The 26,080-nt window shown below is 39.9% G+C and overlaps 1 protein-coding gene and 1 pseudogene across 2 annotated transcripts; one reads left to right on the top strand and one right to left on the bottom strand.

Moving 5' to 3' along the window:
- Positions 1-254: 254 nt before the first annotated feature.
- Positions 255-918, bottom strand: LOC104666132 (annotated as a pseudogene).
- A 12,213-nt stretch (positions 919-13,131) lies between these two features.
- Positions 13,132-23,311, top strand: SLC35G1 (solute carrier family 35 member G1). 2 transcript variants are annotated; one of them, XM_010368133.2, is made up of 3 exons: positions 13,132-13,373; positions 18,053-18,233; positions 20,236-23,311. In XM_010368133.2, exons 1-3 carry the CDS (start codon positions 13,196-13,198, stop codon positions 20,972-20,974), a joined length of 1,098 nt encoding a protein of 365 aa, XP_010366435.1. In that variant the 5' UTR covers positions 13,132-13,195; the 3' UTR covers positions 20,975-23,311. The 2 variants fall into 2 exon arrangements, with proteins under 2 accessions (XP_010366435.1, XP_030797342.1); XM_030941482.1 differs by having other exon boundaries at positions 13,135-13,373; positions 18,056-18,233.
- Positions 23,312-26,080: the final 2,769 nt, after the last annotated feature.

Raw genomic sequence — 26,080 nt, 5'->3', positions numbered from 1 at the left:
CTTTAAGTTGAAAAGAGACCTGGAACTAGATGCCAACTTTGGATACTAGGGAAGTTTAATTACTCCTAAATTCTTCAGATAAGTTTTGCCTGTTTTGTGGTCAACAGTTGGTCTTTGCTTCCTTCTAAATTCCTCAGATAAGAAGTATTTGTCTCCAGGGCCTATTACTGGGTGGTTTTTGTTCTCCTCAATATTTAAATCTCAGACTTGAGAAATGGGCTATACATTGCCTTCCAGGGGAGAAGAGAAATGCCTTAGATGTTCTGAGAGCACTGCACCTTCGGTTTGTTTTCAGTGATTGGTGGAACATGAACAGGAACCACATTACTGCTTGGGGACATGTCGTTTTCGGCTCTGTCTGATATTTGCTTCTGAGAAACAATGTGGGATATCTCTGTTAGAATTGTCTGAAAAGTAGCTTCTACATTTGTAGAGTCTAGAGCAGATGTCTCATTGAATGACAAATCATTTTTTTCTGCCAAAGCTCTTGCTTCAACTGTAGGAAATTCCCTGAGATGACGTAAATCACTCTTATTTGTTCATGATAACATGACAACAATGTTACTATCAGTGTGATCTCTCAGTTCTTTCGGCAATCGTTCTATATTTTCATATGTGAGATGTTTAGCAATGTCTTAAACCAATAAGGCACCTACATCTCTATGATAATATGCTTATGTTATAGCTTGGTATTACTCTTGCCCTGCTCTATCCCATACCTGTGCCTTTATTGTTTTCCTATCAATCTGGATGCTTCTTGTTGCAAACTACACCAATGGTACACTTGCTTTCCAGACTAAACTCATTTTGAGTAAATAAAGACAGGAGATTATTCTTTCCAACACCAGAATCTCCAATAAGGATAACATTAAAGAGGTACTCATTCTCATTGTTGCACGTGCCCATTGCACAACTGAGGAGTGAAGGGGTCAGAGCGGCAGTGGCATCTGTGAGACTAGGGAGGCACTGCTGCTCCTAATTTTCTACATTTGATGAAAAGTACCAATCCCGAGATCCAAGAATCTCAACGATCCTCAGGCAGGCAAAATAAAAACAGAGAAAACTACAAATTATGTCAACACGTATTGATGAAAAATAATGATAAAAAGTTGCCAGGCAGTGACCAAAGACTTAGATTACAACACTCAATTCCCTTTGAATACTTGGAAAACTTTCTCAGGAAGGAAGGATATAAACAATCCTACACTGTAAGGATTAGAAAAAAATAAATATTTATTTAATGCCTAGCCATTGACAAACATCCACAAGCATCAGTACCATCCAGGAAAACATGACCTCACTAAACAAACTAAATAAGGCAGCAGTAACAAATTTCAGAGTGACAGAGATATGTAACCTTTCTGACAGATAATTCAAAATAGCTGTTTTGAGGAAGCTCAATGAAATGCAAGAGAAAACAAAGAAGAAATTCAGAATCCTATCAGATAAATTTAATGAAGAGACTGAAATAATAAAAAGGAGAAATAATTGTCAGGCAGAAATTCTGGAGCTAAACAATGCAATTGATAAACTGAAGAATGCATCAGAATCTCTCAACAGCAAAACTGATCAAGCAGAAGAAAGAACTAGTGAGCTTGAAGACGGGCTATTTGAAAATACAGAGTCAGTGGAGTCAAAAGAAAAAAGAATAAAAAAATAATGAAGCATGCTTACTTGGTCTAGAAAATAGCCTCAAAAGGGAAATCTAAATTATTGGCCTTAAAGAGGTGGTAGAGAGAGAGAATAGGGTAATTTAATCAAAGAGATAATAACAAAGAACTTTCCAAACCTAAAGAAAGATGTCAATATTCAAGTACAAGAAGGTTATAGAACACCAAGCAGATATAACCCAAATAAGACTACCTCAAGTGATTTAATAATCAAACTCCCAAAGGTCAAGGATAAAGAAAAGATTCTAAAAGCACCAAGACAAAAGAAATAAGTAACATATAAGGCAGCTCCAATATGTCTGACAGCAGATTTCTCAGTGGAAACCTTACAGGCCAGAAGAGTAGTATGATATTTAAAGTGCTGAAGAAAACCCTCTTATCCCAGAATATTATATCCAGTGAAAATATCTTTCAAACATGAAGGAGAAATAAATACTTTATCAGACAAACAAAAATAGAGTGATTTTTTTAAACACCAGATCTGTCTTTTAAGAAATGCTAATGGGAATTCAATCTGAAAGAAAGGGACATTAATGAGAAATAAGAAATCATGTAAAGGTACAAAACTCACTGGTAAGTAACAATAAGTACATAAACAAATAAATAATATTATAACAGTGTAATTGTGGTGTGCAAACTACTTATATCTTGAGTAGGAAGACTAAAAAAGATGAATCTATCAAAAATAATAACTACAACAAATTTTGAAGACACAGAGAGTATTATAAGGTATAAACAGAAACAACAAAAACATAAGAGAGGCGATGAAGTTAAAGTATTGAATTTGTATTAGTTTTCCCCTGGCTTGTTCATTAGTTTCTGTGTTCAATTTTGCAATCAGAGTTAAGTTGTCATCAGCTTAAAATAATGGGCTTTAAGATGTTATTTGCAAGCCCCATGGTAACCTCAAATCAAATACCTACAACAATTACACACACAAAAAAAAGAAAAAATCAAAACACACCACCAGAAAAAAATCATTTCCAAAAAAAACAAGACAGCAAGGAAAAAATGAAGAGAAGACCACAAAACAACCAGAAAACAAATAACAAAATGGCAGGAGTAAGTCTTTACTTATCGTTAATAACACTGAATGTAAATGGACTAAACGCTCCAATCCAAAGACATAGACTGGCTACATGGATTAAAAACACAAAACAAAACAAGACCCAGTAATCTGTTGCCTACAAAAAACACACTTTACCTATAAAGACACATATAGACTGAAAACAAAGGTATGGAAAAAGATATTCCATGCAAATGGAAACCAAAAAAACCAGCAGGAGTAGCTATACCTATATCAGACAAAATAGATTTCAAGACAAAAACTATAAATACAGACAAAGATGGTCATTATATAATGGAAAAAGGATCAATTCAACAACAGGATATAACAATTGTAAATATAAATACACTAGACGCTGGAGCAGCCAGATATGTAAAGTCAATATTTGTTTATTTATTTATTTATTGAGACAGGGTCTTACTCTGTTGCCAGGCTGGAGTACAGTGGTGTGACCAAGGCTCACTGTAATGGGTCACTGTAGCCTTGACCTCCCAGGCTCAGGTGATCTTTCCTTTTCAGCCTTCTGGGTAGCTGGGACTACAATTACACACTACTATGCCCAGCTAATTCTTTGTAATTTGTTGTAGAGACATGGTGGTTTTACCATGTTTCCCAGGCTGGTCCCAAACTCTGGACTCAAGTGGCCCACCTGCCTTGGCCTCCGAAAGTGCTAGCATTACAGGTGTGAGCTACCACATCCAGCCTAATGTCTTAAAACATTAAAAAAAAAAAAAAAAAAAAACTGAAATCATATAAAATATCTTCTCTGACCACAATAGACTAAAACTAGAAAGCAATAACAAGAAGAACTTGGAAACTATACAAATACATGAAAATTAAACAATATGCTCCTGAATGACCAGTGGGCCAATGAAGAAATTAAGAAGAAAACTGAAAAATTCCTGGAAACAAACGGATATTCACTGTCACCACTGTTACTCAACATAGGACTGAAAGTCTTAGTGAGAGCAATCAGACAAGAGAAAGAAATAAAGGGCATGAAAATTGAAAAGGAAGAAGTCAAATTATCTTTGTTTGCAAATGTTATAATCCTATGTTTAAAGAAACTAAAGACACCACCAAAAAACTATTAGAGCTGATAAACAAATTTAGTGAAGTTACAGGATACAAAATCAACATACAAAAATCAGTAGTATTTATTTATTTATTTATTTATTTATTTATTTATTTATTTATTTATAGAGACAGAGTCTTGCTCTGTCCCCCAGGCTGGAGTGCAGTGGCATGATCTCGGCTCACTGCAACCTCCACCTCCAAGGTTCACGCCATTCTCCTGCCTCAGCCTCCCAAGTAGCTGGGTCTACAGGCACCTGCTACCACGCCCAGCTAATTTTTTTGTATTTTTTTAGTAGAGATGGGGTTTCACCGTGTTAGCCAGGATGGTCTCGATCTCCTGACCTTGTGATCCACTCACCTCGGCCTCCCAAAGTGCTGGGATTACAGGCATGAGCCACCGTGCCTGGCCAAAAATCAGTAGCATTTCTATATGCCAACAGCAACAGTCTGAAAAAGAAACTGAGAAAGTAATTCCATTTACAACAGCTATAAATAAAATACTTAGGAATAAACTTAACCAAAGAAGAGAAAGATCTCTACAATGAAAACTATAAAACATTGATGCAAGAAATTAAACAGGGCATAATAAAAACAGAAAGATATTCCATGTTCATGGATTGAATGAATCAATATTATTAAAATGTCCATAACTACCCTAAGCAGTCTACAGATTCAATATAATCCCTATCAAAATACCAATGACTTTTTTTATAGATATAGAAAAAACAATCCTAAAATTTATATGGAACCACAAAAGACCCAGAATAGCCAAAGCCATCCTGAACAAAAAGAACAAAACTAGACGAATCATATTACCTGACTTCAAATTAAACTACAGAGCTATAGTAACCAATATGGCATGGTACTTGCATAAAAACGGACACGTAGATCAATGGAACAGAATAGAGAACCCAGAAAAAAGTCCATACATCTACAGTGAACTAATTTTTGACAAAGTTGCCAAAAACACACAATAGGGAAAAGACAGTCTCTTCAATAAACGATGCAATAAATATACTGAAGAATGAAACTAGATCCCTATCTCTCACCATATAGAAAAATAAAATCAAAATGGATTAAAGACTTAAATTTAATACCCAAAACTTTGAAACTACTAAAATAAAACTTTGGAGAAACTCTCCAGGACATTGGTCTGAGCAGAAATTTCTTGAGCAGTACCCCAAAAGCACAGGCTGCCAAAGCAACAAAGGACAAAGAGGATCACATCAAGTTAAAAAGCTTCTGCACAACAAAGGAAACAATCATCATAGTGAAGAGATGACCCACAGAATGGGTGGAAATATTTGTAAACTACCCATCTGGCAAGGGATTAATAAGCCAAATATATAAGGAGCTCAAACAACTTAATAGGAAACAAAACAAATTTAATAGTCTGATTTTAAAATGAGCTTAAGATCTGAACAGACATTTCTTGAAAGAAGACATCAAATGGCAAACAGGTATATGAAAATGTACTCAAAATCACTGATCATCACAGAAGTGCAAATTCAACCTACTATGAAATATCATCTCACCCCAGTTAAAATATTTTTTATCAAAAAGACAGGCAATAACAAATGGGGGTGAAGACGTGGAGAAACAGAAATCCTCATACAACATTGGTGGGAATGTAAATTAGTACAGCCGCTATAAAAACAGTATGAGGTTCCTCAACAAACTAAAATAGAACTACCATATGATCCAACAACCCCACTGCTAAGTTTATACCCAAAAGGAAGAAAATTAATATATCAAAGAGATATCTATACTCCCATGTTTATTGCAGCACTATTCACAATAGCCAGGATTTGGAATCAACCTAAGTGCCCATCAACAAATGAATGGATAAAGAAAATGTGGTGCATACACACAGTGGAATACTTTTCAGTCATAAAAAAGAATAAGATTCTGTCATTTGCAATGACATGGATGGAACTGGAGGACATTATGTTAAGTGAAATAAGCCAGGCACAGAAAGACAAACTTCATATGTTCACACTCATTTGTGGGAGCTAAATTTAAAACAATTGAACTCATGGAGACAGGCAGCAGGAGGATGGTTACCAGAGGCTGGGAAGGGTAGTGGGGGCAGGGGTAGGAAAAGGGGATGGTGAGTAGGTACAAAAATATCCTTAGATACAATGAATATGATCTCATATTTGATAGCACAAAAGGGTGACTACAGTAAGCAATAATTTGTTACACATTTTGGAATTACTGAGGGGGTATAATTGAAATGTTAGTAACACAAAGAAATGATGAATTCTTAAGGTGATGGATTTACCCTGATGGGAGTATTACACATTATGTGCCTGTATCAAAATATCTCATGTACTCCATCAATATATACACCTACTATGTACCCATAAAAATTAAAAATAAAAAAGTTAAAAATATAAAATATATATGACATAAGGTTGATCACCTTTAAAAAAAAGTTGCCAGAGAAAACAGTGGGACAGAGATAATATTAACACTGATTTATCATCAGAGACAAGTCAGCCAGAAGAAAATAGAACAAGATTTTTAAGGCCTCGAAAGAAAAAAACTGTCAACCTGTAACTGTATATCCAACACATATATTCCTCAAAACACAAAATATAAATACATTTTTTACTCTACAAGAAATGTTTTAAAAGTTCCTCAGGCTAAAGGAAAATGATACCACATGTATCACATAGAGATAGAGTTCTAGACAAAGGAATGAAGAGTTTCAGAAGAGGTAAACATTTGAGTATACATAAAAAGTTTTTCTCCTTATTTTGTAATCTCCTTAAGAGGTAACTGACTGTCCTAAACAAAATACTAACAATGCATATATTTAAAGAAACTTATAACCTATTTCCTCCTCTCTATCCTTCAAGCAAGCTATTGTTATATTTGTCATACATTTTATCTAAATCTATGACAAATATGAATACACACACACTATGGAGGCTGAAGGAAATATTGCCCTTGTCAAACCAGAATTGCCTAGAAGCATTGTTGTTTTAGGGCAGTAATGGTTAAGAACTTGGGCTTGGGGCCAGTCACAGTGGTTCACGTCCAGCACCTTAAGGAGGTGGAGGTGGAAGGATTACTTGAGGCCAGGAGTTTGAGACCTGCTTGGGCAATATAGTGAGACCTTGTCTCTACAAGAATTGCAAAATTAGCCAGATGTGTTGGAACGTGCCTGTAGTCCCAGCTAATATACAAATATACAAAGCAAATATATATGGTTTTGTATGTAAATGGAACTTCTTGAGTGCTTTCTATCCTTACTATCACTGAAGGTGAAATTGCTGCTGCTCCTTTAGGGGACTAGAACTGGCTTCTCTTATTGGGTTGTGGTAGTCAAGCACTGTGTGTGTGTGTGTGTGTGTGTGTGTGTGTGTATACATATGTTTGTCTGTAGAGTAAATCATGCTTTGTAGTTTGGTATTGGAATTCTCTGCTCGCTGACACTTGGCTTAAGTCTTCTTCCTCCTTGAGGTCTCATCTTAGTAGAAATTAACGTTTGCCCTTTTTGTTCCACAGAATCAGGAATTGGAGGAACATCCAGTAATGGGTACAGAGAAATGGAGCAGAGAGCAAGAAGGAGCAGAGGGAGAATAACAGAGTGCCTGGGGGCATGCAGACGATTCAGGAAGGGACTAACATTAGGTCTGAGTTATTAAGAAGGTATTCACGTTGCAAATCGCCTATGAACAGCCTCCATCCCCTGTGGGACCCAGCTAGGACCCATAGTTTGGACAGCCGAAGTGAGTTAGGAAGACATCAGAGCTGTAGACACTGGAATATGACTGTTCTCATAGCAGATTAAGACAGAGGTTGGCTTCTGTTAACATTATAAAAATTGTTTTTCTTCTTTATTTCATAGCATTTTACTCTAGGAAAGTTAAGATGCTAGAGAGACACCATAAGCCTGGTGTACATCACACAGCACCACTATAGTGTGGAAAGCTATCATTGAGTATTGCCATCGCAATGGTCTCAGGGTTCAAACCAGAACATCGAGTGAAAGAAACTATGCTCTAATGAGGTCCTCTCAGAAACCAGCAACCCTGGCAATTCAGCTCTCTGGGCAAACAATAGAGCAGAGTCGTCAGGACCACCCAAATAGGCATCTGATAATCCTGGGTTTCAATCTTACCTATGCCCTTCACTATCAGTTTGACTTTGGGCAACTGGTTTAACATCTCTGAGTCTCAATTTTCTCATCTATAAAATGAGGATGACAAAATGCATACTTTTTAAAAAAGAGTACTTACTGTCAGGTACTCTACAAGTATTATCTCATTTTATCCCCGCAACAGCTAGATACTACTATTATTCTTTTTTATAGGTGTGAAAATAGAGGCTCAGAGCAATGGGCTGTCATGTGTCGGAAGTCACAAGGCTGGTAAGTGGTACATCCAGGAATGGACCCTGGACATTCTGACTCCAGAGCTCTGCTTTTAACTATTAAGCAAAACTGCTGGATAAAGCTCTCCTGAGTATTAAATGAGCTGATGAGCTCAATAGTGCCTGGCATATTTTGATTCTTTCATAAATGGTAATTATCAAAATGAGAGTTGAGTGAAATCCAAATCCCAAGTCATGACAAATCTGGGGTTAATGTGAATTCTGTAGCAACATCCAGGGCCAAGTCTAAAGCTCAGGCATCCTCACTCTCAGAGAATCTGTAAACAGAAAGTTCTCAAAGAAAAATACAAGTTCCCTGGGGTGTCAGAAATCATTTATACAGAAGCTGCCTTTTGCAGTATGGGAACAGATCAGAGAGTAGGAAAGCAAGGAAGAACTGGAGAATGTCCTGGCCACATCGTCAGAGCTCCCTTGAAAGGGAGCATCACAAATATACATATGTAACAAACCTGCACGTTATGCACATGTACCCTAGAACTTAAAGTATAATAAAAAATAAATAAAAATAAATAAATATAATATATTAAAACCTCATTAATAGTAACAGATTATTTTTATATTGAAATGAGAAAAAAAAAAGAAAGGGAGCATCCTGACTCCCAGCCCAATTTGTCCAAGAGGAGAGAACAAAAAACTGGGAGCTAAATGAGTGCCACACCTCTGGCACATGGATTTTGCAGGATGCTAGGTAATGCTAGCATCATTTTTCCATTTCTCTATCATCCCCCACCCAATCCCCATCAGGTCCTAAGCCTTGTCTCTTTTGTTCCCCACTCAACCACTGCTAAGAACTGTAAGCTGTCCAGTGTGTGCACTCAAACAACACTAGCTGAATGCATTACATGAAAAATGGTATGGAGATAAAGATATATTAGGGACCAGAATGGAAAATTGTCATACCTTTTTAAAAATGGAACACAGGACTTCAAAGAAACTTCAAAAATCTGATAAGGGCTTTAAAGTGTCTGCACCAAGTTCAAACTCTCAGAACTGTTTTCCCTGGCATTTTTAACCCCTTAAAAAGTTTAATAAAATATACATAAAATTTACCATTTTAACCATTTTAAATATACAACTCAGTGGCATTAAGTGCATTCACATGGCTGAACAACCATCACCACCATCCATCCACCGAACTCTTTCACCATCCATCCACCAAACTCCTTCACCATCCCAAACTGAAATGCCACACCCATCAAACGCTAACTCCCATTCCCTCCATATCCCAGACCCTGGGAACCATCATGCTACTTTCTGTCTCATGAATTTGACTATGCTAGGCCCGCTAATAAATGGAATCATACAACATTTGTTCTTTTATGTTCGGTTTATTTACTTAGCATAATGTCTTCAAGGTTCATCCATGTTGTAGCATGTCAGAATTTGATTTCTTAAGACTGAATACTATCCCACTGTATGCTTTATACCACATTTTGCTTATCTGTTCATCCACTGATGGACATTTCAGTTGTTTCCAGCTTTGGCAGTTGTGAATAATACTAATATGAAAACGAATGTACAAATATCTGTTCAATTTCCTGCTTTCACTACATCTGGGAATATATATCCAGAAGTAGAAATGCTGGATCATGTAGTAACTATGTCTAATTGTTTGAGGAGCTATTCCTGGCATTTTTTTCTGTTATATTTTCAGAGTCAGTTCCTACTTATTTGAACAGTTTATTTTGCCTCTCCAGTGTTCTATCCTACATTTATCCTAAATGACCTCTCTTTCGCTGGTCCCATCTTTCATTTACAACCAAGATTATTTAGAAACATGATCTTATGTTCCACAGTACTGATTTTTCCCAAAACAAAACATTAGGGCTGTTTGGAACAAACTGCCATTTCCCAAGTCATAAGGTACATTAGTTTAAAAGGTTAAGAATCCATGAATTTTTTGGGGAAAAAAAGCAGTCCTTCAAATCAGTACCAAGGTACCAGCTTGTTATGAAAGACAGTTCCTGACTTACAAACGTCTCACTTAGGAACATCCCTGACATGCAAAGAGCAGTGGAAACCAGGAGTCTGACTCCTCCTGGAAGTACCTGGAAGTCTCCACCTGCTGCCATGGGGATGGTGAGGATCTTGGACTTTGGGACAGGGAAAAAAAAAAACCCACCTCTTCTCCACCTTCATATTCCTTCTTCCTTCTTGATACCAGAACTATGGGAGTGCCATCCTTGCTGTGGCTACCTGGCATCACAGTGAGAGCTCCTGTTCTCACTGGAAGACTGAATCACTTCGGAAGCAGAAGAGTGTGTGCTGGAACACTGCATGATTTTGCATACAGAAACAATGCTCTTTCACATCTAGTCAACGAGTTCTGCACATTCCATCTCCTAGCCACCTCAAAATCCATCTTTCCTCTTTGCCGTTTCTACCTGGGGTCAGAATCTCATCTGGGCCACTTCAATAGGCTCTGAACTAGTCTCCTCCACAGTCGAGATTTCTGGCCCATCCTGCACACTATGGAGATCTATCTCTCACCAGCTCAACATCATTATCATCACCAAAGACCTGAAATAACAATGTTCAAGGGAGACCTTAATGGCCCCACACCTCTGCTGGGTGAAGCTTCAGGACAGCCATGTCTTCTGACTTCTAGTCTGGTCTGCATTTTTTTTTTTTTTTTGAGACAGAGTCTCGCTCATGTTGCCCAGGATGTAGTGCAATGGTGTGATCTTGGCTCACTGCAACCTCCACCTCCCGGGTTCAAGCGATTCTCCTGCCTCAGCCTCCCAAGTAGCTAGGATTACAGGCACCCACCATTACACCTGGCTAATTCTTTTATTTTTAGTAGAGATAGGGTCTCGCCATGTTGGCCACGCTGGTCTTGAACTCCCGACCTCAAGTGATCTGCCCTCCTCAGCCTCCCAAAGTGCTGGGATTATAGGCCAGCCTGGTCCGCACTTTTCTCATTGGTTGCCTTTTATGTCAACATGGCTCTCAGCTAAATGGAAGAATGAATATAACTGATACCATTTATATATGAAGGTCAGCAGTAGAGGGGAAGGATGTTAAAGGGAATAAACTGCACATATGAAAGCATCTCACCACCTTTAGTCACCTGGTCAACACTGGTGTAGTATCCATTTTCTTCTCTTCTTCTTCTCCCTTTTCCAGGATGGTGTTGAAAGTGTTGAAAGTGGAGCAGTCAGGGTACTTCCTTCTCAAATCATCACACTTCTTTCTTCTTTACTACACTTCCTAGCCACAATTTTCACCATTTAAGAGGAGAGGATTCTTCAAACCCTTTCCACAACTAAATCTTAGAATGCAATTGTGAAACTGCACTTGACTTTCCAGATATTTGAGGAAGCTTCCTGGTTCTTGCTTTATAATCATGATCTACCACCCTCACCCTCCTTCCCTAAAATTTCCCTATCTAAAACAACGACAACAAAACCTGTTACAGGTATTTTTGTAAGTAGCCTTAAATTCTTTTAAAAGTATTATTATTATTATTATTATTTTTTATAGAGACAAGGTCTATATTGTCCAGGCTGGTCTCAAACTCCTGAGCTCAAGCGATCCTCCCACCTCAGCCTCCCAAAGTGCTAGCATGACAAGCTGAGCCACCGTGCCCAGCCTTAAATTCTCTTTAAGACAAGGCAAAAGTATGTGTTAATCAAGTTAGAATTCAGGTGACCATTTGTCTCAGTTTGCCTAGGACAGTCCCAGTTTATGCCTATTCCTTTGTATAACTTTTAAAAGAGCTCCTCCTTTTACTCTCCAAAAAAAAAAAAAAAAAAAAAAGGTCCAGTTTGGAGGATAAATTGTATGCTGACCCTAGTTTAAAACACACTTTGATTTTCTACCATAGTGTTTTCCAGGTGATATTATGCTTTTGCCGGCATCATTGCATTTTATTGACATAACTACTCTGTGAAGCAGGAAGGGAAATACTTGACCTCTATTAAATAAAGGAGGTAATCAAGGCTTTGAGGGGTACAGTGGTGACTGAGTTCACACACTCAGGGCCAGAACCTAGGATTCCTGACTTCAAGTCTAAAACTGTTTCAGCTGTGGATCACTGTGGGCAAATGTCTGAGTAAAGGCAAACTTCACTCTCCTTTGGTGATCTGCTTGGCATTGGACTTAGAAGTTTAGATACGTTCATCCTTGCATAGAGACTGTTCTTCTACATATAAAGCAAGCAAAGAGATGGAAGAATTATTAGCTAAACAATAAGAGGCTGTTAGTGAATCCCGGGCCAAATGACATATATCTTCTACCCGATCTAATTATATCAGATTACTTGAATCTTACATCTGGCCAAATTAGGATATTTCCATTTAAGAAAAGAAAACCAACGATCAATAATGCACGCCTACTCTTGCAAAGAATGCAAAGAACATACAAATGGGTTCTGGTCAGACTTACAGATATATCTTCCTATAATTACACACTAATTCTTTCTTAAAAATATTTCCCAAACCACCAAAATTCTACCCTCCTCGGTAAGCGGCAAAGAGACAACACGAGAAACAAAACAAAATCCTAGACCATTTAAAGAAAAGCATAGTGCTTTGTAAAATCTTCGGGGTATCCCAGAGGTGCTGAAAGCGTGGCTACATCAATAAACGCCCACTCTTTGAGCCTCCTGAAAAGGCGGCCACAGGACCCCCGGGCGCCGGGGCTTCGGAACCTAGCGCCCCTCCTTGTCTGTGCCATGACAGACAGGTTCAGTGTGACTTGCTAAGGATGGCTCCAAGCAGCTGGGCCGTCCAGCCTGCCCGCAGCAGAGGGTTGGACGCCTTAGGGCCAGCTGTGGGCACCACAGCCCCACCAGGGAGGCGGCGGGTTTCCCCAGGTTAAGAGGCCAGCGGAGGACGCGCGCTGTCCACTTGGGGGAGAGTGCGGGAGGGCCGGGCGCGCATGCGCACGGGCGCCACGCCCGCCGGAAGAGCCGGCAGCCCTGGCGCTGCTGCTGGCGGCAGACTGCCCTGGCCGATGGTAGATCGCGAGCAGTGAGATGCTGCCTCAGGACAGCGCCGGGGCCGTGGAGCTCGAGGAGCCCGGGCTGCCGCTGACCGACGATGCACCCCCGGGCGCCAGTGAGGAGCCGGCGGCCGCCGAGGCAGCGGGGGCGCCAGACAGCGGCAGGTGCTGGCTCTGCCTTTCCTCGCGGTGTTGCTCCCGTACCGAGCCGGGTGAGTGCGCGGTGTGGACCGGGCTATGGTCTCGCTCCGGGGTCCCGAGCGGGCGCCGGCGGATTGGGGTTCCAGCAACCCGGGCACAGTGCCCACCGCGCCTCCGTCCCCACCGCGCCTCCGTCCCCACCCTGCCCGGGGCTCGGGAAACCCCTCGAGCTGTGAGCTGGGGGGGCTGCAAAGCGGAATTCCCGGCGCCCCAGCCGGCGCCAAGACGGAAGAAACTTTCCGATTGCTTGCAGTCCTTTTGGGATTCCCAGGCTGTTCCTGTATTAGTGCCGGGGCAGGGCTGTGGAGTCAGATTGCAGTTTGGCGTGCCCTCCCCGAGGTCTTAGGTAGGGGCTCAGCGAGAGAGGCCATCCTGCAGTGGGGCGAGGTTGCGAGGAAGCTGACCCTGAGAAGTGATCCCGGTGGCTACGGGTTCTCTCCGAAAAGGAAGCTGGAAAGCATCGAGTCTAGAAAAAATGTTCGTCCTAGAGTTTTAGAATCTTGGAAAGGCGGAGATAAGTGGGACCACTCGTTTTTAACCTTTAGGGATACAAGGACTTTTTTAGCAAACGATGCGGAACAAGGCATATCTTGTTAAGAAGCTCACAGCCCTGTCCCCAAAGCCAGGGAACCCTCGTGAAGAACACTTTATGTTCAATCTCCGTCCTTCGACACATGAGAAAAGTGAGGTCCAGGAAGGTGAGGGCTTTGGGGTTTTTGTTTGTTTTGTCTCCTCCAAGATGTGGAATGTGGGGGTGAGAAGGGGCGCATGTCCAGGGAGCACCAGGGTTAGGATCCCAGCTTGCCATGTACCGGCCTAGGGTCCTTTCCACTGGCCACAAGTGCTTCTTCAAGCACATTCCTCTTAGAAGTCGACCATCTACCAGGAGCAGCTTCCTGCAAGAAGAAGGGAATTGGCAAATCTCCTTTTAGGACAGTTACACGGCCTGCACCACCTTGTCCTCTGGGTCACCTCTCCTAAGTGTGACCCTGGATTTCTGTTCCTCTCATCTCACTGCACTTTCCCCTCCTCCCTTTGTGCGCTTTCCACAAGTTAGAGAGACAGACTCTAGGAAGACTATTCTTGCCCCATTTCTGTCCTAAAGGCAAACCGAAATGATCAGACTTGTGATCATTTATAAATGGGCTGGTGCCTCTAGAACAGGGGTTATGCCAGGCTGAATTGAACAGATAAGCAGCCTTTGAAAAGGTCAGTTTCTCACCTGTCACCCTCTGGCTGAATGTCCTTCTGGTGGCATGCTGAATCAGTCCATGCCAACTCTTAGGAGTTTCCCCTTTTTGTGAATGGAAGAGGAATTCTCTACCCCCAGGCAGCTCATGGCAAGATGAGATACTTATATGAGTCTATCTAAGAATCTTGTGGGTGTTTTAACTTCAAAGAAAGTTTCTACCAGTAAGACTTATTGTAAGGTGACAAGATGGTATTTTGGAAAGAAAATTGACATAAAAACACTTTACTGTTGTCATTGAACTTTGTGACACCTCTTGTTCTAACTGCTTATCTCAACAAAGCTTTTTTCAAATTCTGGTTGGAACTGTTAACCCATATGTCTTATATTCTTGGATGACCTTAACAGACAGCATACAGCTGTCCCGAGACATCTCCTTACTTTCTTCAGGGACAGTGTGGGTCTTAGACTGAAGCAAGGAGAAGTATTTTCTTAGGCCTGTGCCTCACGTCCTCTGGAAGGAGTTAGTGATTGAGTGTAGCAGTGGTTCTCAAACCAGTGGAGTCTTTTAGAGTTACAGATATTCTATTTCAGTGGGTCTGAGATGGGGTTTGAGAATTAATTTTTTTTTTTTTTTTTTTTTTTGGAGATAGGGTCTTACTCTGTCACCTAGGCTGTAGTGCAGTGGCATGATCACAGCTCACTGCAGCCTTGACCTCCCTGGCTTACTTGATCCTTTCGTCTAAGCCTCCCAAGTAGCTGGAACCACAGGCACACACCACCACACCCAACTAATTTAAAAATATGTTTTGCATTGACGAGGGGGTTTCCCTGTGTTGCCCAGGCTGGTCTCAAACTTTCGGGCTCAAGAGATCCTCCCACCTTGTCCTCCCAACGTGCTGGGATTATAGTTATGAGCCACTGCACCTGGGAATTAAAATTTTAAGTGTTATTCAGGTGATTCTAATTCCCAACCAGGATTGCGAATCACCAGCTTAAAGCAGAGGATAGAAAAGCTGAGCAACTTTGCAGTTTTCTTCTAAGTGAGGAAATTATACCATGGCCACTTACCTAATTTGAATAATTTGAGTTACCAAATTATTATATATGCTTGCAGTGAGATATGAACATGGAACATAAACAAATGCCTCTTTCAATTATGCTAGTGGTGCTCATCTCCATTGACAGGATTGAAATGATTCAGTAAGAGACTGAGGTTTGTCTGAGTGGAGCCAGTCCTCACCCTCATTAACAAATCATCAAATGCAGCGAAGCCTTCTAATGTCTGTCCCTTCCCAGTTGGAAAGCATGAGCCTTAAGTGTTTATAGGCAAGGAAATATATGTGTATGTGTTTTAAGGGAAAAGGTCACCAGGGCCAAGGGGGTGCAATTAATTTTTAAAGAGTTAAAATATTTAATGTTACGTTAAAATATTCCTGGGAAAAATTAGCAAGTTTATGTTGGAGAAGATACTTGAAACATAGAGCAGGGAGATGTTTTCTGTCCTTGATCTTCTCGTTCTGTTCTGTTTGAGGGTGGAGTTTCTATGTAGGGGTTGAGTTTCTTTTAAGAAAACACTGTTTTACTTGGAACTGAATTCTGAAATTTCAGAGGTCAAACCCTAAGGCTGACCACAACCAAGGCATGTATTTTGTGGTACTTCATTTGGAAATCTTCTAAAGCTTCCTTCTCATGGGCTGAATGTGTACAGTTTATTTCTGCAGTATGTGAGCACATGGACACAGAACAGAATGAGGATTCTGGCCTCTTGAAGGATGACTGCTAGTTCCAAAACAGTATCTTCAGTTGTGCACCTAGAACAGGAAGAGGTAGAGAATGGTGCCTTTGACGGCAAGGCCAGGCTGTAGAATGCCCCAGAAAGCCTGTGCATCAGCATAGTTTGGTCCCAGTTTGCAAAGTCATCTCACTGACCTGAAGATGTGTAAATGTATTACCTGGTGTTTACATTTATCAGAGAAGGGCATTTTTAAAAACATTACACAATACTGTTTTATAGCTATCACATTGTAAAGTCCTAGATTGGAATGATAATATGAGTTTTCCTACAAATTGCTCATATCCACTCACCCTTCAGTTCCACTGTGCTCTTAATCAATGAGGGCCACTTGTGTTTCCTTTTTTTTTTTTATTTTGAGACGGAGTCTTGCTCTGTTGCCCAGGCCGGAGTGTAGTGGTGCAAACTCAGCTCACTGCAAGCTCTGCCTCCCGGGTTCACGCCATTCTCCTGCCTCAGCCTCCCAAGTAGCTGGGAGCCTGCCACCACACCCGGCTAATTTTTTGTATTTTTAGTAGAGACGGGGTTTCACTGTGTTAACCAGGATGGTCTCGATCTTCTGACCTTGAGATCTGCCCGCCTCGGCCTCCCAAAGTGCTGGGATTACAGGTGTGAGCCACTGTGCCCGGCCTATGTTTCCTTCTTATCCTCAACCCTGTTTTTGTGTTAATTTCAAAAAAGAACATATCCCGCAGTGTGTGGCCTTTGTTTTAGGGCATTCTCTGCCCACCCTGCTGCTTTTGCTCTCCTCTAAATGACAGAGGAGTAAGACTGAAAGCAGGTTCTACTCCTGTGTAGGAAACTAAGACATAGAAAGTGGCTAAACAAAAGTTTAAAGCTCACACAGATTGTCATTAATGACTGAATACTTGATGCCCTGGAGGAAGCACTGGTTTCCTGGTTCAGATCTAGCCAAGAGTAGGGATTTGTTGGCAGTTCTGTACAAAGCACTTGGGATCCAAAGGGCTAGATAACCTGCACCCTCCCCTTGAGGAATTTGTGCTCTGAATGGGAAGATCAGTTGTGAATCATGAAAAGTTACATGTAGATTTGATTAACAGTTCAAAATAACAAAATGGAGAACCTTCCCAGACTATGCTGTTGCCAATAGTGTTAGACTGTTGTTTTTCCCTGAAGTTCTCTCACCTTTCATTCACTGAATATTTATCCAGTGTCTTCCATGTGCCAGGCATGAACAAGACAGCAAGATCCCAGCCCTGGAAGAGCTCACAGACTTGGGGGAAGTCAAATAATCAACAGATAACTGTATAACCCAATTAGAACCCATTTTCCAGAAAAGAACACTTTCTTCATAAAGCCAGTTTCACCAGTGAGATGGCATAAGATATCATTTGGAAGGATTTTTTACTTGCCATCTTGACAAGTTTTTCTTAAAGATTTCTCTCACCATCTTGGCAAGCATTCTACTTCTTGACTTGTAAGTGCGGAATGATTCTTCAGTGAGCCATAGGAAATCCATTTGATAGGGTGAAACGGCATTTTAAAAATGCGGGTTTAAATTGTTGTCCTCATCTATGGTTCTTCATAATGGATGGTGAAAATGGCACAGGCCCAGAAATGATATGCTTAGGAGGTAATATAGCCTATTAACCTTTGACACTGCTCCATTTTTCCCAGTATCTAAGCGAAAAATGATAAAACATACACTTGGAAGCAAGGACTAACCAGAATTTAATCTTTTTCAGAAGCCAAGAAGAAAGCACCCTGTCCTGGACTTGGCTTGTTTTACGCATTATTGTCTGCCTTCTGTTTCTCAGTGAGCTCTTTATTGGTTAAAAAAGTGCAAGACGTCCATGCTGTAGAGATTAGTGCATTTCGATGTGTGCTCCAAATGCTAATTGTTCTCCCTTGCTTAATATACAGAAAGTAAGTATTTTTTAACTGCAAAGTAGAAGATATTAATAAATGTGTGTGTGTCTTTTCACCTGCCTATAATTACTCTACAGTATCTGCTTTATCCCTCTCATACACTTACCAGTTCCTACGCCCCTTGGCTCTGCTTCATCAAAAGTCATAAGCATCCACCCATAGAAGATTCTACCATAAGCATAAACCACATACCCAGCAAAGTGGGGAGAAAGAAATTTTGTTGTTCACCACCTCCCCTTTTGAAAACAGAGCTTTCTTTGTATAATTCCTCCTGTCTTGTATCACCCTCCCTTCTTTCCTTTGGCATAACTACTGTTTGGAAGGAAAAAATGAATGAAAAGAAGTAATAGTGTATCCTAGTGTCAGAAGTTTTTTTTAGAACGAGCTGCTTTCTTACCAGGGCAAATAAAATATTATAATAATAATATTTAGGTATTCCTCAAAAGGTGATGGGGTAACCCTGAGCAAGGTTACTTTCATATTCAGTTTCCTCTTTTGTAAACTGGAGGGAATGATACTGTGTGACCTCTGCCCTACAAGGTGATAACAGGGGTCCAATAAGATTTATTATAGGGCAGAGTGCCTTGTGTAGAACGTAACAGCATATGAAAATCATCTCTATTCCACACTCTCTGTTCTCTCCCAACCCAATTCCTCTTTTCCTTCCCTGTCGTACTCCCTACCCTGCCTGGGTTAAAATTATGCTTCCTTCAACCATTGTAACCTCCGTATACCTCAGTGTATTTAGAACCCTGAGAGAGAGACCAGTTGGGTCCTTGGTGGCTGCCTGGCTCTTTGTCTCTTTGGGCACAAAAGCCTACACCCCAAATGGAAAGCTTTAGTCACTTGTCACCAAAGTCTGCTTGTATCTCTAACATGGTGCAGACTCACTTAGAAGAGTTTCACTCCATATCCTAAGGATTTGGTGGGAAAAGTGAAAATCTGCTAATATCTGCAAATTTCTGTCAATGTGGACAAGTCACATTATTTTAAGAAATGATGGTAGGGCTTTAGAAATTTCTAAGGGTAGCAGCGGAACACTGATGCTAACATAATTATCTTCCCCATTTTGAAATAAAGATACTGTCAGGGGAAGAACAGTGGAAGAATGTTGTTAAAATCCTTGGTCCTAATCTGTTTTGACCCATTTTATGTTTTACTATCATGGAAGACTCTTTGCTTCTCAAAGTATGGGCCAAATGTGACCGTGCTTTTATTTTAACTCCAGGATACCCGGGGTAGCCTAGATGATAATCTAAAATAAGTCTAGCCCTGCAACAAGTCAGCAAGTTGCACCTAGACAGGAACCTACACAGAGTAGGTACTTAGTAAATATTTATTGAAAAGAATTTGAATAGCAGTAAGCATGGTTTTCCAAACACTACATGTTCTTTTTCAGTGTGTTTTGACTCCTCATGAGAACAATGAAAACTTGTCTCATATTCAATGACTAAAATAAATTTTAGCAGTGTTTCAAGTTTTATAGAAAAATTCATGAGATTGAGAATCAGCATTAGCTGGGTCTAAGTTTCCTTAAACAGGGCAGCTGAATCTTGACCTTGTATTTATTGTAAAAGTGGTATGTTTTCTTTATAGAAAATTTGGAGAAAATAAAGAAGGAAAATTATCTATGACTTTATCTATTAAGAGATAAACATGATTAACATTTAGTTTATTTTCCTTTTTGTCCTTTTTGCAAGCATATATATATACATATACGTGGGATACGTATCTATATTAATTGAATTATAATTTTACTATGTATGTAATTCACTTGCACTGGTATTGCTTTTACTGTGAACGCTTTACTGTCATTAACTATACTTAGAAAATACTATTTTAAAAGGTATATAATATTCATTTGTGGATATTATAAGTAATTTACTATTCCCTTATTTTTTGATATTTAGTACTTTTAAAATAATGTTTAATTGCAAATTATAATTTAAAAACAAATGTTAATTTCATTTAATATGCATTTCTTCATTTGAATTTACAGAACTGGGTTTATAGGCCCAAAAAGTCATCGAATTTTCCTCATTCTCCGAGGAGTCCTTGGTTCTACCTCCATGATGCTTATATACTATGCTTTCCAGACAATGGCCCTCGCTGATGCCACAGTTATCACGTTTAGCAGTCCAGTGTTTACGTCCATATTTGCCTGGATATGTCTCAAGGAAAAATATAGCCCTTGGGATGCTCTTTTCACCATGTTCACAATCTCTGGAGTGACCCTTATCGTGAGACCACCATTTTTGTTTGGTTCCAACACTTCAGGGATCGAAGAAAGCTATTCAGTCCACCTTAAGGGAACATTTGCAGCAATTGGACACGCCGTGTTTGCTGCATCGACTCTAGTTATCCTAAGAAAAATGGGAAAATCTGTGGATTACTTTCTGACCATTTGGTATTATGTAGTACTTGGCCTCGTTGAAACTGTCATCATCCTCTTTATATTAGGAGAGTGGAGTCTGCCTTACTGTGGGTTGGACAGGCTATTTCTCATATTCATTGCGCTCTTTGGTTTGGGGGCTCAGATATTTATCACAAAAGCACTTCAAATAGAAAAAGCAGGGCCAGTAGCAATAATGAAGACAATGGATGTGGTCTTTGCTTTTATCTTTCAGATTATTTTCTTTAATAATGTGCCAACATGGTGGACAGTGGGTGGTGCTGTCTGCGTAGTAGCCAGTAATGTTGGAGCGGCCGTTCGTAAATGGTACCAAAGTTCCAAATGAAGCATCATTGCAGAAATACATATTTTTTTTCAAGTACACCATCACCTAATTCACAGACAGGATATGCACACATCTGGAAAATCTGCATTTGCTTCGTTGGTTATATTTAATAAATTTCCTAAAGAACCATTTTTGAATATAGTATGTCTTTAATTAGTTAAGAGTAGCTAGTCTGTTTGGTGTAAAAATATTTTGGTAGCTTTGGTTTTGTTTTTTTGTTGTTGTTGGGGTCGAGTTGCTGAGAGGAGAGCTCATTGTTTGAAGAAAAACCAAAAAATTTTATGGCTAGTAATATTATATGTAATTTTTTAAATGTATTTTTGGTACTGATGGGATATGGGTGGGGAGGCTATTTTAGATATTCTTTTAGCAGTGTAGAGCCTAAGAAACTTGGTTCTACCACCATGATCTTTATATACTATGCCTTCCAGGCAATTGATAATGCTGCTATAATTAGTGTTATGTTGATAATTCATTTGCAACCTTATTCTATTTAGGAGGACAAAGTTGAAGTTTAGAATAGGTGCCTGCTTAATGGTGTTAATAATACAAATGAATTGGCCTTATTTTCAAGTATTTTATAAATGATTATCATACTTGTAACTCATATTTGTGCCTTTTCATTTTAATGCTGGAATTTTTATTATGTCACCTCTAAAACACTTAAATTGCCAAATTTGGCAAGTAGTTTTCTGTTTCAGTCGCATTAGCAACTGCAGCTAGCATTCTATAATTTTAATTGTCCTCAGTTTTTTTTTGAAACTGCTCTAAATTTTTCTTAACATTCCAGGATTTCAGATCTTTAAATCACAAAGAGAAATCTTGGCATGACCAGTGTGCACATTTCCATCGTGAAGTGTTTTCTCTTCACTAGAAATGTGATTTTCTATAAATTCCCCTTGAATTTATAGTGTGATGCCAAATAAAATTTTCTCAGGATCTTATTAGGTTGAACCATATGTAATTGCCAAGATTTTACTATTTTAACTTAAAAAACCATAGTTTCATATGGCTCACCCTAATAGATACCTCCCTTATTCTCTAAATGAAGTAGAAGACTTTGGAGTATATGTTTTTAAAGTAATTTTTAAAAATATGGTAATGTATTAAACTTATTTTTATAGTTATGAAATTATATGTAATAATGTTTTATGTTGTACATTAAAGACTTGTGAATCCATGTTTGATTGACTTTCATAGTTTCCTGCATTGAAATAAAAATCACTATAAATTCTAGGTTATCAGCATGATGTTAAATGTCAGTGCCATACCATGATGCAGCACCATGACACTAACGCCACGAATTCAAACAGCACATTTTACATCTGGAACTTCATCAGACCAATACTTTGCAGTTAGAGAGAATTTAATATCTAGAAAAGCTTGGGAGGTTAGTCAGGACTTAGGGAGTACACAAATGATTCTTTGTTGTAACGAACCCTTTATTGGTGAGGTTGCAGTAGCCTCCAGCTCTTACTGTGTCAGATGAAGCATCCGTCATTATCTTAAGCCCACAGAGTTGAAAGGTTATAGGCTCTTTCGTACCCTCTCATCATAATTTTCCCAAAGCAAAGAGGAACTTGCCTTCTAGGATTCGTGCCTTGGTGAGAAAGGATCTTTTCCAATAGTTCAATGGGGGAATTTTTGGCTTGCTGATTTTATCAATTGCCTTGACACCTGACAAATCCTAAATGAAGTCTATGTAGGTAAGTCATCTCTATTTCACCTAATTTACAGTGTTGGAATTTAGACTTGCAAAAACATCATATTTTAGATATCTAAGATATCTAAAATATCTTAGATAATTATAGAATCAGGAGCATTTGAGAACTCAGAGGTCTCAGAAATCATCACATAGGGGCTGTGCTCCATAGATAGGGATGATAGAGAGGAGACCTGCCCAAGTTGAATTTCCATGGTCTTCCTCCCTCCCTTAGTTCCATGATAAAGTATGGACAGTAAACCACTACTTGAGCCACCTAAGGTGAATTAACTCTCAGGGAACCCTCTTCCAGTTCTTTACCTTGCACAACGAAAGAACCAATGGCACCTAGAAAGTTAAATCCCTTCAGGCCCATACACTAGAGCATGTTTTATTTCAACAATGTGGTTTAAGTACTTGAATGTTACACTATATGACTGAGGTTAGAGAAAATGTTTCTTCTAGCCCTTGCAGGTATGATTCTTAAATACAATGTCCAAGGTGTATACAAGGATATGTATTGTAACAACTATGGGTATGTATATTTTCAGAGTGTAGTTTCCATATCTTAAAAAGTAAAATATTTTCATAAATTGTTTTTATAAGTACTAATAAAATAATATGAAAGAAAGCTATATGTTGGTTGTTATTTCCCTTTCAACGCTGTGCTTCAAAATTTATTTTCTATAGGAGATTAACCTCTAGCCATCCAGCTGGGGTACAATCTCAAGGTTTAAACGGTTTATCTGACCTGCTTGTACTATCAAGAGGGTCAGATGAACAGTGTAATCTGTTTCTCTCTCCAAAATAAAGGCATTAATCTTCTGTGTCAGTGAGACCTTCATTCTTCTAGATCCTGAGAACTTACAAAGCAGCTTTGAACGCTGTACTTTTTGTTCCTGTAGCAAATCCGTTACTAAATCCTGAAGAGTCTTTCTTATTGTCTTCTTACTGTCTTGTGGATTCATTCTTTCCTCACCATTTCCACTGCTACCATCTTAGTCCAAGACTTAACACCTTACACCTGAATTGCCACAACAGTACACTGGTTACCTGCTTCTAGACTCTTTCTTCTACTCTGATTTCTGTCTCAGTGCCAACTTAGTGTTCCTAAAGCCCTGCTTTCACTGTTACTCTGGTTCTCATGAAACCACAGTGATGCCTTATTACACACCATATCACATCAAATTATTCATCTGGCCCTATTCCCACTTCTCCGACCTGATTTCTACATCTCAACACAAATTGGATACTCCTGTCAGCCTTACCACTAGTTCCCGTGTTTGCCAGTAGAGTCCTTCCTCTGCATTTCCCCTCTGTCCTTACCTTCTCTTATTTACCCTCTAAGGCCTGTTAGCCTCCAATGCCTCAGCTTGGGCTTTTGTTTCTTTTGGACTCTAGCTTCTCCTACCTACATAATCCATCTTGGAAGATTGGGTAAAGCATTGGATTAGGATCTGAAGATCTAGTATGGTTTTATCACTTTTCAGCTGGGCAAATCACCTAATGCACCTGAGCCTGTTTTCCTCGCTTGCCCAGTCCCTCTTGCTAATGAGTGCTGTAGAAGGGCTTGTAGACCATTAAGAAGGATGAAAACATAAGTATTGAACTGTGGTTAAGAATGTAGAATTGAGTATTCACTCTCCTCTTCAAAATGAGGCTTATAACAGAGTCCTTACTCCTGAGCAGCCTCACCAGGAACCATAGGAACATGCCTATTAGAGTGCAAACTCCATTTGACACCCTCCTGCTAGCACAGAATTGTGCTGTTGGAAAGCTTTCACTTCCTAGCTGATCTTCCCAGGTAGGGCTGCCAAGGATCACCAGTCCTTTCATGCGCAGGTGTTGCCACCTTTCCAGTTCTGGCCCTAGCTCTGGTCTTATATGGGTATTATACTTAGCTCTGACCTGGGGAATGGGCCTGAATCTTGTTTGTTTCCCGTGCACTACGTACTCAGCATGCTTCTTTTAGCCTCTTATCTATTGCACCCAGTAAGCATAATTAGTCTCTTGAGGGCATTCTAGTAGGAAGAGAGCCAGATGTCCTTGATAGCACCCTGGTGTCTGATCTGGTGTGTATGGATCCACGGTCAATAATGGGCATCAGAATTTGGCTATATGGGTGAAAGCTGGATATATGAATCCTGGACACTATTCTAAGCATGCTGTTTTATGCCCCCTTTGGTGCCTTATATCAAATCTAATACAGCTACCATATTCACCTAGAATTCTGCAAGATAACCTAATAGGGACTCTGGTCCACAAAGACGGATCCACGTTTTAGCCTATTTGAACATTAAGTTTGGAGCTGGACCTGGGAAAACAACTCACAGCCCATGAACCTTGGCACTTCTCATCTCCTGGAAATTGGGGGGTGGGTTTTATAGCAAGAGGGTAAGGAGAAGACATAGCTGTTATTAAGGGAGGGCAGGAAATGTAGCAGAGATGCCCAGTACACAGGAAAAGGTTCCACTGGGCCCAGGAAATGTCACTACTAGAGGAAAGAGCCTGGGTCTCTTCTACTGAACTTTCATGGTTCTAGAAACCATGTGAGATTAATACCAAAGCCTGATGAAGCAAAGGAAGTAACCTAGATTCATGATGAGTTGCCTGGGTGGGGTCAGGAAAGTATAAAACCATAGTTTAGCAGAAGTAGACTTGAGCAGGAGGAAATGTGTTCAGGTGAATGGTGCAGCACAAAAGTACCATGCCAGGGTTGGGAGCTCTATGGTGCAGCAGAAGTAGATGGAAAGGCCAGGTCAGAGAATTGCATTACTAACCAGAAGGCCTGTATCTGAGGATATAAGAACCTGGCCGTTCTTGTAGCTGTTCCAAGTATACTTGGCCATGATTTAAGATTAAGCTGTATGTGCCAAGAACACACCAGAAAGAGAGAAACTAATAATACAACTATCTTTGATTTTTTCTATGATTATAGCAGGTGCTAGCCCAATAATATTAGAATTGAATTCAAAGCAATAGCAGAATTCAGAATGGACTAACGTTTTCTTTCTTCTGATACTCCCCCTGGGAAATCAGCCACATAGCTGTGAGGCAGTCTGGGTTACATGGAGAAGCCCACATGGAGAGGCCCATGTGAAGAGGAACTGAGGCCCCAACACTTGGCCCCATCTGCACTACCAGCTGATAGCCAGCACGAGCCTGCCAGCCATGTGAGTGTGCACACTGGGAATGGATCCTCCAACTCTCAGGTGAGCCGCCCCAGCTGATGCTGTGTGGAGCAGAGACAAGCCTTCCTCCCACCTCCTGAGCTCTGCTCAAATTGCAGATTTGTGAGAAAAAGAAACCAGTTATTACTGCTTTAAGTCACCAAAAAATAAATAAATATATAAATGATATAACTGTCTTGGATATGTGTGTACCACATTATACACAAGCACAAT

Source organism: Rhinopithecus roxellana, chromosome 11 (genome assembly GCF_007565055.1).
Source record: "Rhinopithecus roxellana isolate Shanxi Qingling chromosome 11, ASM756505v1, whole genome shotgun sequence".
NCBI lineage: Eukaryota > Metazoa > Chordata > Mammalia > Primates > Cercopithecidae > Rhinopithecus > Rhinopithecus roxellana.
Note: the sequence above shows the minus strand (reverse complement) of the source record. Positions and strands in the feature narration are given on the sequence as shown.